Genomic DNA, 14,173 nt, shown 5'->3' with positions numbered 1-14,173 from the left:
GAAGTAGAAACATGTTGAACTCACTGTAGAGGACTTGTTGCTGTAAGGAATAAATTGCGTACTGCACATTCTTTCTGTTCTGTTTCCTATTATCTGAAAACACAACAGCAAGGTTTTCTCTGTTGAAGTTTCAGGCATTTCATTGAAAGTACTGCACTTTATTTTTATACGATTCTGTAAAAAAAAAAAAAAATCTTCACAGCCCTTGACATGACCAAATAATTGTTTCCATGATGACTATCCAAATGTGTGCCTTAAGAGCCCGTAGAAAGTGTGTATTGTATTCAGATATGCAAGTTGTTGAAAATAAAAACAAGTGAACTTATTAATAAATGTGATAAAATTGCATTGTGTTGTTCTATCCTCTCCAATATTTCCTATATTTCTAAACCGATTTTCTATTCTGATTATTGGTCCCCCATGTGCCACCCCACTTCCTCAAAATCCCCCCCAAAAACCTGGAATCGCCCCTGAATAGCTCAATAAAATGTTTTCAAAATAGGCTTTTTTTTGTTAATTTCCTGAAAAACAACGGTTTTAGACATGCGAGGTTGTCACCCGACAGCAACGATATACTACGTTCATCACTAAATACGCTCCAGCTACAGAAACATGAACACAGTTAAATGGCGGCGCATGTATTTCATGCTGTCCCCCCCCCATCCAGCTTAGTGATGTCTAAAGACACAGCAACTACGAGGTGACAAGAGATACTTAACTTCCACTCTGAGATTTAAATTAATTCTTTGTATTCAACATCCTCTCTGTTATCGTTTCTCATCAGTTGGCAAGCGTGTGAAGATTCTTGCGGGGGGATTTACTGTAATGAACTTATACAGTACAACACAGAACAACTCTCACAAGGGGGACGTCTGGAGATGTTATTGTGCTTAATTTAATAAAGGTCAAACAGGAAGTGACAAAGAAAGGGAAACCGTCAGTGATACACAGCCGAGGTGACGATGCTGCGCGTGCTGCATGCGATGCTATCGCCAGGATACATTTATATGAAGAAGAATGGCAGAAGGAAACTCCTAACAAAAAAAGTGAGAAATCCTGTTATTGCACCACCCCCCACTCTCCTCCCCCCATTTTTTTTGTTTTTTTTTTTGTTTCATACAGTCAAGTCTCAAAAAAAAGATTAGAAGATTTTAAAGAAGTGCCTAATCTTCTTTCACAGCTTATCAAAACTTTAATGATTTGGTGATAAAGAGCACAAAGTTAAGTAGCCGGTTAAGAGGATAACTCCCCAGTGCAGTCTAGTGATTAGTAGATGAGAATTGGGAGACTGAAAATCCGGGGTTGCAAATCCCACTCCTGCCACTTATTCACTTTTAAAAAAGGGAGAAGAAGCTCCATTTCAGCTTTGGGGGTATTGTCACGGGGTAATCATTTTTTGAAAAGTGATAAATGGAGCCCCCTTTTCCTTCACCCTCTGGAATCCCAAACACATCTTTATTTACGTATTTATTTTGCAGTGTCTCTCTGGTTAACACCCGTCAAGACCCAATTATAGCTGCAGAAGCCTTGTGCTTTCATGGGAAGTGAAGCTACTACCACTGTAAAGGGCTGTATGCACTTTAAACATCTTCTCATACAATCTGCAACAAACCAGGCTCTCTACAGATCCATGTCGGGCTGGTTTTTAATGAGGGTTTGCCGGACACAATGCAGCAGATTGAGGAGTTTATCGTTATGACAGTGGGTCGTTTGGGGTTTTTCTGCTTTTTAGGGTGAAGGCTGAGTAAACAACATGGATTCGTCTGACAGATATGTTATTTGCATGAATCCATTTCTGGCGTGGGGGCTCCCTGTATGAATATGTCTGATTTATTAAAGATATACAGATAAAGCTGTGCCGAATTAGTGAGAGAACAAATGAAGCAAAATGGCAAGCCCATCTCCACTTGTGCTCTGCTCGCTATCAGCACCGAGATAGGGATTCACTTAGTATAAAAAAAAAGAGAAAAAAAGGGGGCATTAATTACCTTGTGAAATCTAAAGACCATTAACTTTGTGTGTCAAGTGATGTTTCTCAGTTCCTAATCAGAGTTTTAGTGATATAAATGACTCTTTGGAGTAAAACAGATATGGTGTGGGAGCGTTTATATTATTATGTGGGAGCTGCAATTATTTGTGTGTGTTTGTGACTTTGGGGAAGCGAAAGGAGAGAGCGAGAAAGAGACGAGACAAAAGTAAAAGAAAGACGGAGGGACAGACAGACCGAGGGGGAGAGACAGGCAGGAGTGGAGTGGATGGAGGATTGTCAGTGTCTTCTGCGGCGGTGCTGTGGCGTGGTGTGTTGCGCTGCCGAGAGATAACAGGATGCCGGGCGCTGCTTGCTTACCTTTGCTGTACACCACACAGTTGTTTTTGTTGTCTTCCGCTCCCTGCCAAGTCACATCCAGCAGCCACCTGGGGCCGGCGCTCAGCACCACCGGGACCGTGCTCTTCGTCTTCTGGACGAGGACAGATAACAAACACTAATCATTTGCTTATTTTGGTGATTAAAGAAACATTAATAACCACTGAGTTACGCTCTTCTGCTGCTCTGAATGGCCATAAACAGACAATTTCAGAAACTATACACCATGCAACTCATGTCCAACCCAATTTTGTATTTATTTTTTACGCTGAGAAGATGTGAGAATCAGGGCAGGTTTTGTGTGTGTGTGTGTGTGTGTGTGTGTGTGTGTGTGTGTGTGTGTGTGTGTGTGCGTGTGTGTGTGCGTGTGTGTGTGGTAGTAAAAGTCAAAGTCCTGCATTGTAAATGTAATGTAAGTATCATCAGGAAAATGTACTTAAAGTAATAAAAGCAAAAGTACTCAATGCAGAAAAATCCTCACATGGTCTAATCATTTCAGCTGGACTCTTAGGCCTGTACATTGTACTGCATGTGTGTGTGTGTGTGTGTGTGTGTGTGTGTGTGTGTGTGTGTGTGCGTGCGTGTTGGCCTACAGACAAAGGCTGTACAGTGGTCGGAGTGGTGACAAATGGGTGCAAGAGCCTGCATTGTATCTAACAGGAGGAATAATCATCCAGGATTGGACCCAATGATTCAGCATCAGATCTCTAAGATTAAGAAGAACATCTAAGGTGTCTGGGAATTATGAAAAAAGAGAAAGAAAGAAGAAAAAAAGGTGGTGACTTTCAGAGAGAAGGAAGCGAGTGTTCGGCGGTGAACTTTGGGCACATTGTGCCTCGCTATCGCCAGGATCTCACTATTTCCTGAAACAAGCAGGGAAGAATTTAAAGAATCAGTATCCATTTCAAAGGCCGATTGAGGTTAGAGTTTTTATAATATGCCGGAGAAATTATTCTGAATGTGTAAGGTCATTTTTCTTCTTGGTCAGAGGTCAAACGTGGAGTTTTATTTCTCGGAAAGAAAAAAATAAAACTGGGAGATAGAGTGCAACGTCTACACCACGATGGATTCACATGGTGCAGTGTCCCCAGATTTACCCTCTTACGATTTTCTTTTTCTTTTGTGTCTTGCAAATGGAGTGATGGTGGTGTTGAGCGTGTGCTGCACTATGAATGTTTTTTTTAAATTTTTTTTTATCGTTACCGCGATATCAACTGGCGCAATAAACACATCGAAAGACTGCGACACATCGCGGAAGACTCAGGGATTTTTTGGTGTTAGTTAGAAAATATCAGCAGAAAACGGCACTTTAAAATGTAACTCATTCTTTTTTTAGTGGTGCCTTTTTTATTCAATTCAATGTTCAATTTGTTCAATAAAGGAACATTGGAAATGGGGTGCCCGGGAGCCCTAGTGGTAGAGCGCGCGCCCATGTGTAGAGGCTCTGTCTCTCGACGCAGAGACCGCAGGTTCAATTCCGACCTGTGGCACTTTCCTGCATGTCATTCACCCTTTCTCTCCCTTTTCATGTCTGAGCTGTCACAAAAACAAAGGCCAAAAAATAATCCTTACATTTTTTTTTTTAAGGATTATTTTTTGGCCTTTGATTGTTGTTTGTACAAAAAAATCTTGGAAATGATTTTCTTTCATTTGGTTGAAATTCAACAAGCCATTTGTTGTATTTTAGCAGAATACTGAAAGCAGCAGAAATGCAGAACTCTTTAGTATATGTTTATTTATCGCAAGTAATATTGTTATCGGGATATTCAACAACGTTATCGCATATTTTCTTCATATCGTGCAGCCTTGGTTGGGGGGGGGGTCTGGTAGCGACATCCCAGGCAGCTGGGTACAGTAACCTATTACTCAAAGGCAAAATGTCAGTATATCAAGGCCATTACTTTTGAACCCCGGGGCCCTCCTTCATTAGGATGTTACAGAAATAGTTTAGCCAAGAGAAAATGGGGTTGGGGTGCAATCTCAACACTTCATTTCTTTTTTTCCATCTGAGGCAGCCAGCGACAGGACACACTGTCCATCTGCCTAATGCAACAGAAAAAATACTAGTCCTCTCGCTCGTGCCTTTCACTTATTTCTTCCTCTGCAAAAGGCAACAACCTTCAAGGATAAATGCAAATGTCACTTGAGCATGTTAAAGGTCTGAATTGGCACAGATATGCACAAGAGATGAGCACTGTGCTCCGGCAGTGTGCCTGCATGCCCCCTCCTCCTCCTCCTCCTCCTCTTCCTCTTCCTCCTCCAGCCCCCCTCCAACCCCCCCCCCTGCAGCCGCCCATTTCTCTTTCCATGAACTCTATCTAGTCGGAGGCTGGAGGACAAACGCAGTCTTTTTTTAGAGAGCATTATTTACAAATAGCAAATACCGTACATCTCAGAGAGATAGCAATCTGTTTGGATTTTGTCTGCAAATTAGGAAAACAAATACAGATACTAAATAAAGACAGATTTTGACAGTCTGTATATATGTGTATATATATATATATAGCTCTGCACATGGCAAAGATTCGCATTGTGTGCATTGAGGCTCACTGGCAAACTACCCTGCCAAACTGATCAAACACAGACAGTAAATTGTGTCTGTTGATATTCTTATTCCTTCCCCTGGCATCTCCTTATCCCACCCTGGCAGCAGATGAGAGAGAGAAGACCTCTGTAATTTAAGTCATCCTCCATTTCACATTTCAAATTAGCCTCACAATAAAGTCTTCTATCCGGCTGACCTGAAAATCTCACACCCCTGTCAAAGGAGCAGAGCAGACCGGGCCGATTGTTGCTATGGACGACTATCTGAAATGGGAATCAGATTAACCCTTCCTTAGATCTCCAGACTGGAGCCATCTCTTATTCAGCAGCGAGAGGCCTCTCCGCCGTCCCTCTGAGCCTCTGGGAATTCATGATATTCCAGCTGCTCTTAATGTAGCCAACAGGGACAACACACCACATTAACTAGACATCTTCCCTCTGTTAGAGATCATGAGACATTTGTTAAAAAAAAAAAAAAATAAATAAATAAAGAAAATACAAAAAAATTATTACAGCAATCTAATTCTCATTATTGCTGAGATACAACTTTTTAAAATTCGGACTATGGGTGTTTTTGTATTTTAATCGTTAATTAGCACTAGTTTCTTTGCTTCTTTTTTGTTGGAGACAGAGCAGCAACAAGCCATGACAGTTTCTCAGTGCAGATTTACATAATGCATCGATGGTGACAATGGTGGCCTATGTGCATTGTAAGCATGCTGCATGTACCAGACGTCACGCAGACAAAGAAATGCAGAAAAAGCAAGTGCACACAACATATTTTGGGATTAAGACACGGTGGCATCAATGCGGCGAGGAGCGTCTGCAAATGCAAATGAAAACATTTGTACAACCGGATCAGTTGGCCTGAGTGGCCGAGGCCAGAAGAAATGCAGATTGACAGGCAGAAAATTTAGATTTCCCTGGAGCGAGGAGGCGTGTAATAAATAGAAACAAACTCCTCTTCTACCTAACAATCACACAAGCAGGGGATGTGACGTATGGAAGCTCTTTCCTGTCCAAAACAGAATACTGAGGGGAGTTCCTATAATATGCGGATATCTATTGGACAGTTAAATAGGTCAGTTACAAAAACAAACAAATCTGTGCATATGCATGTAAACAAGTGGATAATCCCCCTTTTTTTTTAAAAAGAATATATTCCTATTTTTAAACATCACATGTTTAGGTGTTTTTAATAGATATTCAAATAAAGAGATATTACAAATAAGTAACTATTTGTTCTGTTTATGGAGATACAGTGTTTAATATCAGTTTACAGACTATCATCCCTGAAAACCCCTCCTCTGGCCTTCCTGTCTGTGTAGTGTATTATGGTTTATCCACCCTCTGCCTTCACTCCAGTGGTTCCAATACTCTGCCGGTATTTTTATTATTATTTTTTCTGAGCTCTGTTACCGTTCCTCGTGTAAGAGATACAGTGACCAAAACAGTGTAGTCAGCGAGGAAGTGATTACAAACTGATGCTCCAAATTCGCTATAAAATGAAAATCAATATTTCCACAAGTTGCTGCAACATAAAAGATAACCTTCATTGATTTTTCGAGACTTAGGCCTCTGTGATATGATCTAATATAAATTTTCAGCCGCACGGATTTGGATCAGAGCGGTAGCAGGGGCTGAACGATAAGTTCCGTGCACATCTCTCAGAGTTGGATTTTCCCCCCCCCCCTCCCCTTCTCCTTTTTCCCCCCTCTTCCAAGGCAGGGCTGTGCTATTTATAATTGGCCCTGTGAGAGCAGAAAAAGCTTCTATCAGGAATCTGTTCTAATTTTTATTACGGAGAAGCTAAAGCCTGTTCCAGATAATTTGGAAATTTCAGGGGAATTGTGATAGAGCTGATGGCACAGCCGGACTGACTCCAGAAAGGAGCTAACCTGTAATAGCCTCTGTGGCTGCGCTGATTAAATGTTGCCATAGATGAAAGACCTGCCATCACCGCAATAAATTAACCAATCACACAAATCCCAAGTCGCTACTAATCCCTCCTTGATACCATGATCCTCTGATCAGCTGAAGGAGGTGAAGAAGAAAGTGGCTTGTGACACTCAGCCTTCCCTCTAACTCCCTGCTTCCCTGTGTAAACAACAAGCTAATGATATCACCGCTGACCATTTCACCACCACTGGCGACTCTTAACCCGCTTCATGGTCGGGGCAGGTGAAATCGATACAAACCTTGGTGGGAATGATTATTTTCCTCATGGCTTTTTTTTTCTCTCCCCCCCCCCGCTCCCTCCACCAAGGTCACTGACTGGCACTGTATCCGTCTTGATCCCACAGCTGCAGGATTTAGACAACTGACAGATCAAAACCACTCCGTCTGAATATCTCCACACAGTCATTGCCTTTTTATACATCCCGCTTTCAACACCCACTCGGTATGAAGGAGTGCCATTTTGAAAAAAATAAATAAAAAAAACACCATTCAAATAATGCTTCTAACTAGGACTGCATGGGCGATGTGGAGAAAAGAAGATATCAGGATTTTTTTAAATCAAGGACCTCGATGTCGGTATTGCGACGATATTGTACGGTTGACTACTGGTGATTTAACTCAAATATTTACACAATGAGATTTTTGATAAATAATCATCAGTAATGTGGATGTAATGACTAAGTGGGTAAAGGCAAATAACAGAACAGTTACAACAGTCTGGTAAGTTCAGAAAATGACTGTAATGCAGCCTTTAAAACCAGGAAAAGACAACACTTATGCCATATTACGATATTACGATATCCAAAATCTAAGACGATATCTAGTCTCATATCACGATATCGATATAATATCTACATATTGCCCAGCCCTATTACTAACAGCTTTTTAATGATTTTTTCCCCTTTTCTGCCAATAAAACCCCACAATTTAACGTGAATCAAAGATAAATAAACAGTACATCTCACTTTCTCTCCCCTACTTTACATTTGACCCTGTGTTAGCATTGCATTTAGATGTCCAAAGCATTTTTTCCTTTTCAGAGGATCCTCAGTCCAAACATAACAAAAAAACAAAAAAACAAGCTTATGTATGGGTTATGTCAAGTTTATATGTTCTCTGTTTCTAACATGGGAGTGAGGATAAAGGATTTGTACCTGTTTTACCAGTCAGTTTACAGCAGACAGCACACTCACACCTTGATAACGTCCATTGCAATTAGTTGTTCACTGCGATGAAACAAATTGCATGTGGTCAACTGGAAATTTCATTAAGGGAGATTTTCCTCTAGCCCTCGTTATCGCTCTGCGTATTAATATTTTCTTAGCCTCAAGGATGGATGGGTTGCAAGGGGTCTTTTTTTGTTGAATAAAACAACCAACGACCAAACCTCACAGTCTGTGTTCTCCCACTACTATCCATGCTCGGGGGAAAGCTGTGCATATGCTTAGTTAGGTGCTGCATGTTTTTCATTTTGCACCCTGAAATAAGATCCTCGAACAAAATCCTACATAGAGTGAGAAATACCTTCATTTCTAAAGTCTGCTTTTGTGTCATTTCTCTCCTCTTCTAAATGGCCATGGTTACATCTGCTGAAATGAAAAGATACCTACATACGCCTTTCATCCCCCCCCCCCCTCTCTCCCTCTCTCTAAGGCTATAGCATCTGCTATTGGGAGACTAAATAACAGAAATATGCAGGAATTGCACACTAATTCCCTTTAGAGATAGATCTTGGCTGGTGCCCTGTCATAAATCAGAGAATTTCGATATGAAATGAGGCAAGCTGCTCTAATCATTTCTGCATTTCAAATTGGATCACTGGCTCAATCGCTTGCCTTTTTAAACTGCTTGCCTAAGAGCAAATGTGAGGTGGGAGATAATTCAGCTGAAATCTCTGCCTGCTCTGTGCAGCAGTTAGTTTACTGCTTGAGTGCAAGAGAATGCTTTTTTCTTCCCTTAGCCCATCTTTCTCTTTTCAACTTTGTTAAATTGACTTTTCATTTTAAAATCGATTAAATTGAGAGAGTCACCGCTGTTCCCGGAATCTTTAAAGGGACACCCATCACTGTGCGCATGTGCCTTTATTTGGCTGCTGCTATCATGGCGGCGCTATGGGGAATAAATATTTTCTCATTTAAATCACCTTTTATCCTGCTGACCGGACTGTAAGCATCAAAGTTCATGTGCTGCATTAGTCATTACTTATTTCACTCCATTGAAATGCTCACAGTGCTCGTATTCACATTGACTATGGGTGGTATTGCATGTTGATTGTATGTTCAGTTGCATGAATAATAATAATAATAATAATAATAATAATAATAATAATAATAATAATAATAATAAGGCAGACTAACGATTGGCTGCACAATGTTGATTAATAATTTAGCATTGCTTAATAAGAGTTTACCAAACTCAAAAGATCGTATATGCTACTGGCACTCAACAGTTTTAAGTAAACAGAACGTCTTAACAAATTTTAAGTTGACAGTACTTATTCCAAATAATTCATTTGAGCATTCAGGTTTACAGTGATTTTTTTTCCTTCTTCTTTTGTTATACATTCCTTTGTTTATTTTTAAACTGAATATTCCGCTCACTTAATCAGGGAGGAGAAGAGAGAAGAATAGAGGTTCAGAAGGAGGGGGCACTTTATGCTCTGTACTCCATTCTTCAAGACCTTCGGGCGCAGTGAGGTGCTCCAACTCTAAAGCCAAACAGTTTAGTGTAAGCTGTACCTGCCCTGAAGACAAGCAACCTCTTTCCCCACCCCTGCCACCTTTCCCTTCCATATTTTTCTTTTCGCTTTTCATTTCCTTTCCTATCTTCTCCTTTCCAATCACTCCCTTTGCTTTGATTTCCTTTCCTTCCTCTCCTTTCCTTTCCTATTCATTCTTTTGCTATTCCTTTCCTCTCTTCTCTTCTCCTCTCCTTGTCTTTCCTTTCCTCCTCTCATCTCCTATCCTCTCTCATCTGTCCTTTTCTTTTCCTTTACTATTTGTACATCACCCGCACCACTCTCCACCGATCGAGTCAAAACTTCCTTTCCTTCCGCAGCCCTTCAGCATCAAACAACAATGTCCTGCACTTTCTTTGTAGTGGGGAATGTTTAATTCAACTTTACAAGTAAATGCGTGAGTGTTTCCGTAACTATGTATAATGTCCCGAGAACTATTTGAAGTAGTAAACAAGAGAAAGCTGAATTTGTAATGCATATGCTCCAGGACTTAATCATATCTTGGAGGTAGAGTGCACACATATTTATATATATATATATACACACGTGCACTTCTTGTGTTTGGCTTTGGTCAGGGGACGGAACAGCCCTGTCGCTTCACTACTCACTGTTTGAATTACTCAAAATTTCCCATTTGAATTCAATTGAGAAGGACTTGTTTGATCTTTTGCATGTAAGTTAGGGCTGACTCCCCGAGCAGTGCGAAGCTGTGTGAGAGAACATAATAGGGAACCCCAAGCCAGTAATGTTCACCTGTATGGATATTACCATGGCCCCTCGGGGTCAAGGTGGCAGGTGGCATATTCTCTGGACAGAACCTCTCTTTCTGTGCCGGGACATAAACATAGGGGGTTTCTTCAAAGAGGAAGAAAAGGGAACTCAAGAGTCAATCAGTCAGTGGGGTCACAACAAATCCCTGCTCTCATAACCACACATGAAGACTGGGATCAGTCAGAGGCAGCAAATATAGACAAACAATAAAATAGTAGGCATGATGCGCGAATAAAGCCCCTGACTTTAGATAAACCTCTGTGCCCTCCTTTAGGTATTGGATTTTAATATTCTTTTGAACTCCCCTCTCCTCTCTGGTGGAGTTATTCGTTTTATGATGCATTAGAATAGCATCTACTGTATGTGATTTTATATTTCAGGAGACTCTCTCGGCCTGTGCATCCAGAAACTGAGCTCTATCCTCAACATGTACAGAATCGTAATTACAACAAACAAGTGCCAAGTAGAAGAAATTCAAAAATGATTTGAGGCAAAGAACAAAGAGAAGAAACACAAAAAAATGCACCGCACATGCAACTTTGTTCTAATGACACACTGAACTGGTGTCGTTTCTGTACTTGAATAGAATTTTCTTGTATCTGTATTTTTCTTTGTTATTTACATTTACATTTCCGAGATAAAAATGTATCCTTTTACTCCGATACATTTCCCCTAAACATTTTCGTTACTCGTTTTCTTGCAAGAAATGTTTACCTACGTTGGAGTGAAAGATTCTTCCTCGCAATTTGAAAAGAGTCTGCGTCTGTTTTTCTCTTTGTTGATATCGGACTGTGCATTGGATGTTTTAGAAGGTGTAGAAACCTTGGTTATTTTCCTTTACTATAAGGAAGCCACATTAAAGTTCCTAAGCAAAGTTTTTTTTAAATGTTCCAATAATTAAAGGTGCCGTAGGTAGGATTGTGAAGATCCAGGAAACAAATTTTTTTAACATCGACAACTTCTCAGCCCCTCCCCCCTTTCCGCTAAAGCCCAAAACGGTCTCCTAAGCCCCTCCCCCCACAAGGGAGAATGAATGCGTGTGTATGAGCAGTGATTGATACGCAGTTAGACACCCCCCCTGGCCGTGATTGGTGCATCTGAACAAGGAGCTGTGGATTTTTACAAATCTCGCTACAGGCTGTAAGTGGAGCCAGAGGAGCTGGATTTATTTTAAATGACCTGCTTCATGTAGTCCTACTGGAACATAGGGTCAGTTTCAGCAAATATGGCAGAAAGGTAGTTTTATAAGGCTTACCTACTGCTCCTTTAAGTACAGTAAATATCAGAACATAACTTTTGATACTTAAGAACAGTACATATCAGATACTTTAAGACTTTTACTCAAGTAATGTTCTACAAGGTGACTTTAACTACTACCAAAGTCATTTTCTGGTAAGGTACTTGTACTTTTACTCAAGTATTGCTTTCAAGTACTTTATTCAAGACTGCACTGAACAAAGGTATCTGTGATTTGCATAGCACCTGATCATCTGCATACTGCCGTGCAGTGTTCAATAGTTTGATCCCTGGGTGCACTTTAGAGAAATGGGGTCTGGCTAAATCCAGCGTGAAAGACCAACAATATTTACACCAAGTTAAGTAAATAAGATAAAGATGGCGAACTTGCCCCTCACTAAATGCATTAGACGTGAACTCTCTTATCAGAGTCTCAGCACACTAGCTGTTAAAAGATGGGTTTCTCGAGCTGGAAGTAGTCTTTGTTACCCAATTAGTTTGCAGACGACCCCGTGTTATAATATTCCTGCTTTGACAGCCTCACACACACCCATCTAATGAGGTGCTGCCGGACCACCAGGGAGCCAAAAAACACTGTCCAGACCTTCATCTCCTCCAAGCACCTATCAGCTTTCTTATCTTCAATGCTAACCTTTCTTATTTTTTGACCAGAAGACTTGACTTGTTCTGTTTGCATGTTCATCCGTCCGGAGTCATTTTGACAGGGCTTTGTCTTTTGTAGGCCCCCAAGCTAACTAGGCTGAGGATCAGAGGGCGAAGGCCAGGACAGCGAGACTAATCAAGACCTACCAGAGGGGTTTTTCCTCCCTGTAGGGTGGCCGTTAAAGATGGTCCGATGCCATTTTTTGCTTCCCCATACCGATTCCGATAACTGAACTTGCGTTTCGGCCGATGCCGACTACTGATCCGATACTAGCCATATACTAGTCATATATTTTATTATGTTTTAACAGCTGTATACTATTATCCCTGTTTGGATGTGATTTCTATTTTTGTTGTTCGGCCTGGCTCTAGTTAAACTTTTTTGTGAAACATGAACAAACACAAACAATAAAAGCCGTCAAACAGTCTTTTATTATCCAGTTTGACAGTCAGTCTTAATGGAAAAATAACTTAAAAGTAGATTTTCTTCAGCGCCAAATTACGTGGTATCAGATCGGTGCATAAACTCCAGTATTTTCCGATACCGAAACCAGCATTTTAGGCAGTATCAGAGGCTTTTCTGATGCTGGTATCAGAACATCTCTAGTGGCCGTACTTTTCTCTGAAGGAGGTGAAGCAACTTCTTCACCTCCCCCGCCAATGTGTCCAAGAGGAAAGGGGTAAGAAAAATTGCTGAATTTCTAAGCGTGACAATGCTTATGTAGAACAGAGGTGGAAGAAGTATTCAGATCCTTTACTTAAGTGAAAGTACGAACACCACAATGTAAAAATACTCTGTTACAAGTAAAAGGCCTGTATTGAAAATGTATGTACAAGTATGTAAATATCATCAGGAAAATTTGATTTACTAGAATTGTTGGGTCCATGTAAATTATAGAGTGTGGTCTAGACCTACTCTATCTGTAAAGTGTCTTGAGATAACTCTTGTTATGATTTGATACTATGAATAAAATTGAATTGAATTGAAAATGTACTTAAAGTATTAAAAGTACCCAATGCAGAAAAATACTCACATTTTAGAAACTGGACAGTTCTGTCAATCAACTAATTGTCTAATATTTTCAGCTGTACTTGTAGGTCTATATATTGTTGGGTAGTTTCATTTATAATAAAACATCGTATTTAATAAACTCCATGTGTTTTGTGTGCAGAAATCTTAATGTGTAAAGTAACTAGTAACTAAAGCTGTCAGATGAATGTAGTGGAGTAAAAGTACAATATATCTCTCTGAAATGTAGCGAAGTAGAAAGTGGCATGAAAAGAAAAGACTCAAGTAAAGTACAAGTACCTCAACATTTGTACTTAAGTACAGTACTTACGTAAATGTAGTTAGTTACATTCCACCACTGATATATAAAGCTCTTTGCTATAATTTCTTTTAATCGCGATTAATCTCTGAAGTTCTTTAGTTAATCGCGATTAATCGCATATGTTATCACATGATTAAAATTCTATTATTTTGCATTTCAGAACAGTTTTTAAGTACATATTAACAATCGAAAGCAATTCTTACCAGTGGATCTTGATTGGGAATCAAATGAATGCAAAGAAAGTGACTTTATGAACTTGATTTTAAGATTTGTAATTATTTATTTACTGTAAACAAAAGAAAAATGTGTGAATCTGTCATTATTGCACAATTCCTCCAAGTACCTAACTAAAAAACTAAAAATCCCTATCCTTACTAGAGTCAATATAGTGTTTAGTAACTCCTAAATAATGTTGATTCCTCACTGACGTCCAGTGATCACCGGTTAATGAGCAGCTCATTTCTGCACAAGTCCGTGTTAACACAGCCCATCTCCACTCTTACCCGGCGACAGAGAAACAGGCTGGATAGTCCGGTACACCGTTGTTTCCACAACAACAAACACACA

General features: G+C 40.1%; 1 protein-coding gene across 1 annotated transcript in view; it reads right to left on the bottom strand.

The window, feature by feature from the left end:
- zfpm2a (zinc finger protein, FOG family member 2a) overlaps positions 1-14,173 on the bottom strand; it is a 139,810-nt gene that overhangs the window by 51,938 nt on the left and 73,699 nt on the right. The window contains exon 5 of the mRNA XM_078253729.1: positions 2,348-2,459. Within this exon, the coding sequence (XP_078109855.1) occupies positions 2,348-2,459 (112 nt within the window). The remainder of the gene's footprint in view (positions 1-2,347; positions 2,460-14,173) is intronic.

Source organism: Sander vitreus, chromosome 6, assembly GCF_031162955.1.
Source record: "Sander vitreus isolate 19-12246 chromosome 6, sanVit1, whole genome shotgun sequence".
NCBI lineage: Eukaryota > Metazoa > Chordata > Actinopteri > Perciformes > Percidae > Sander > Sander vitreus.
Note: the sequence above shows the minus strand (reverse complement) of the source record. Positions and strands in the feature narration are given on the sequence as shown.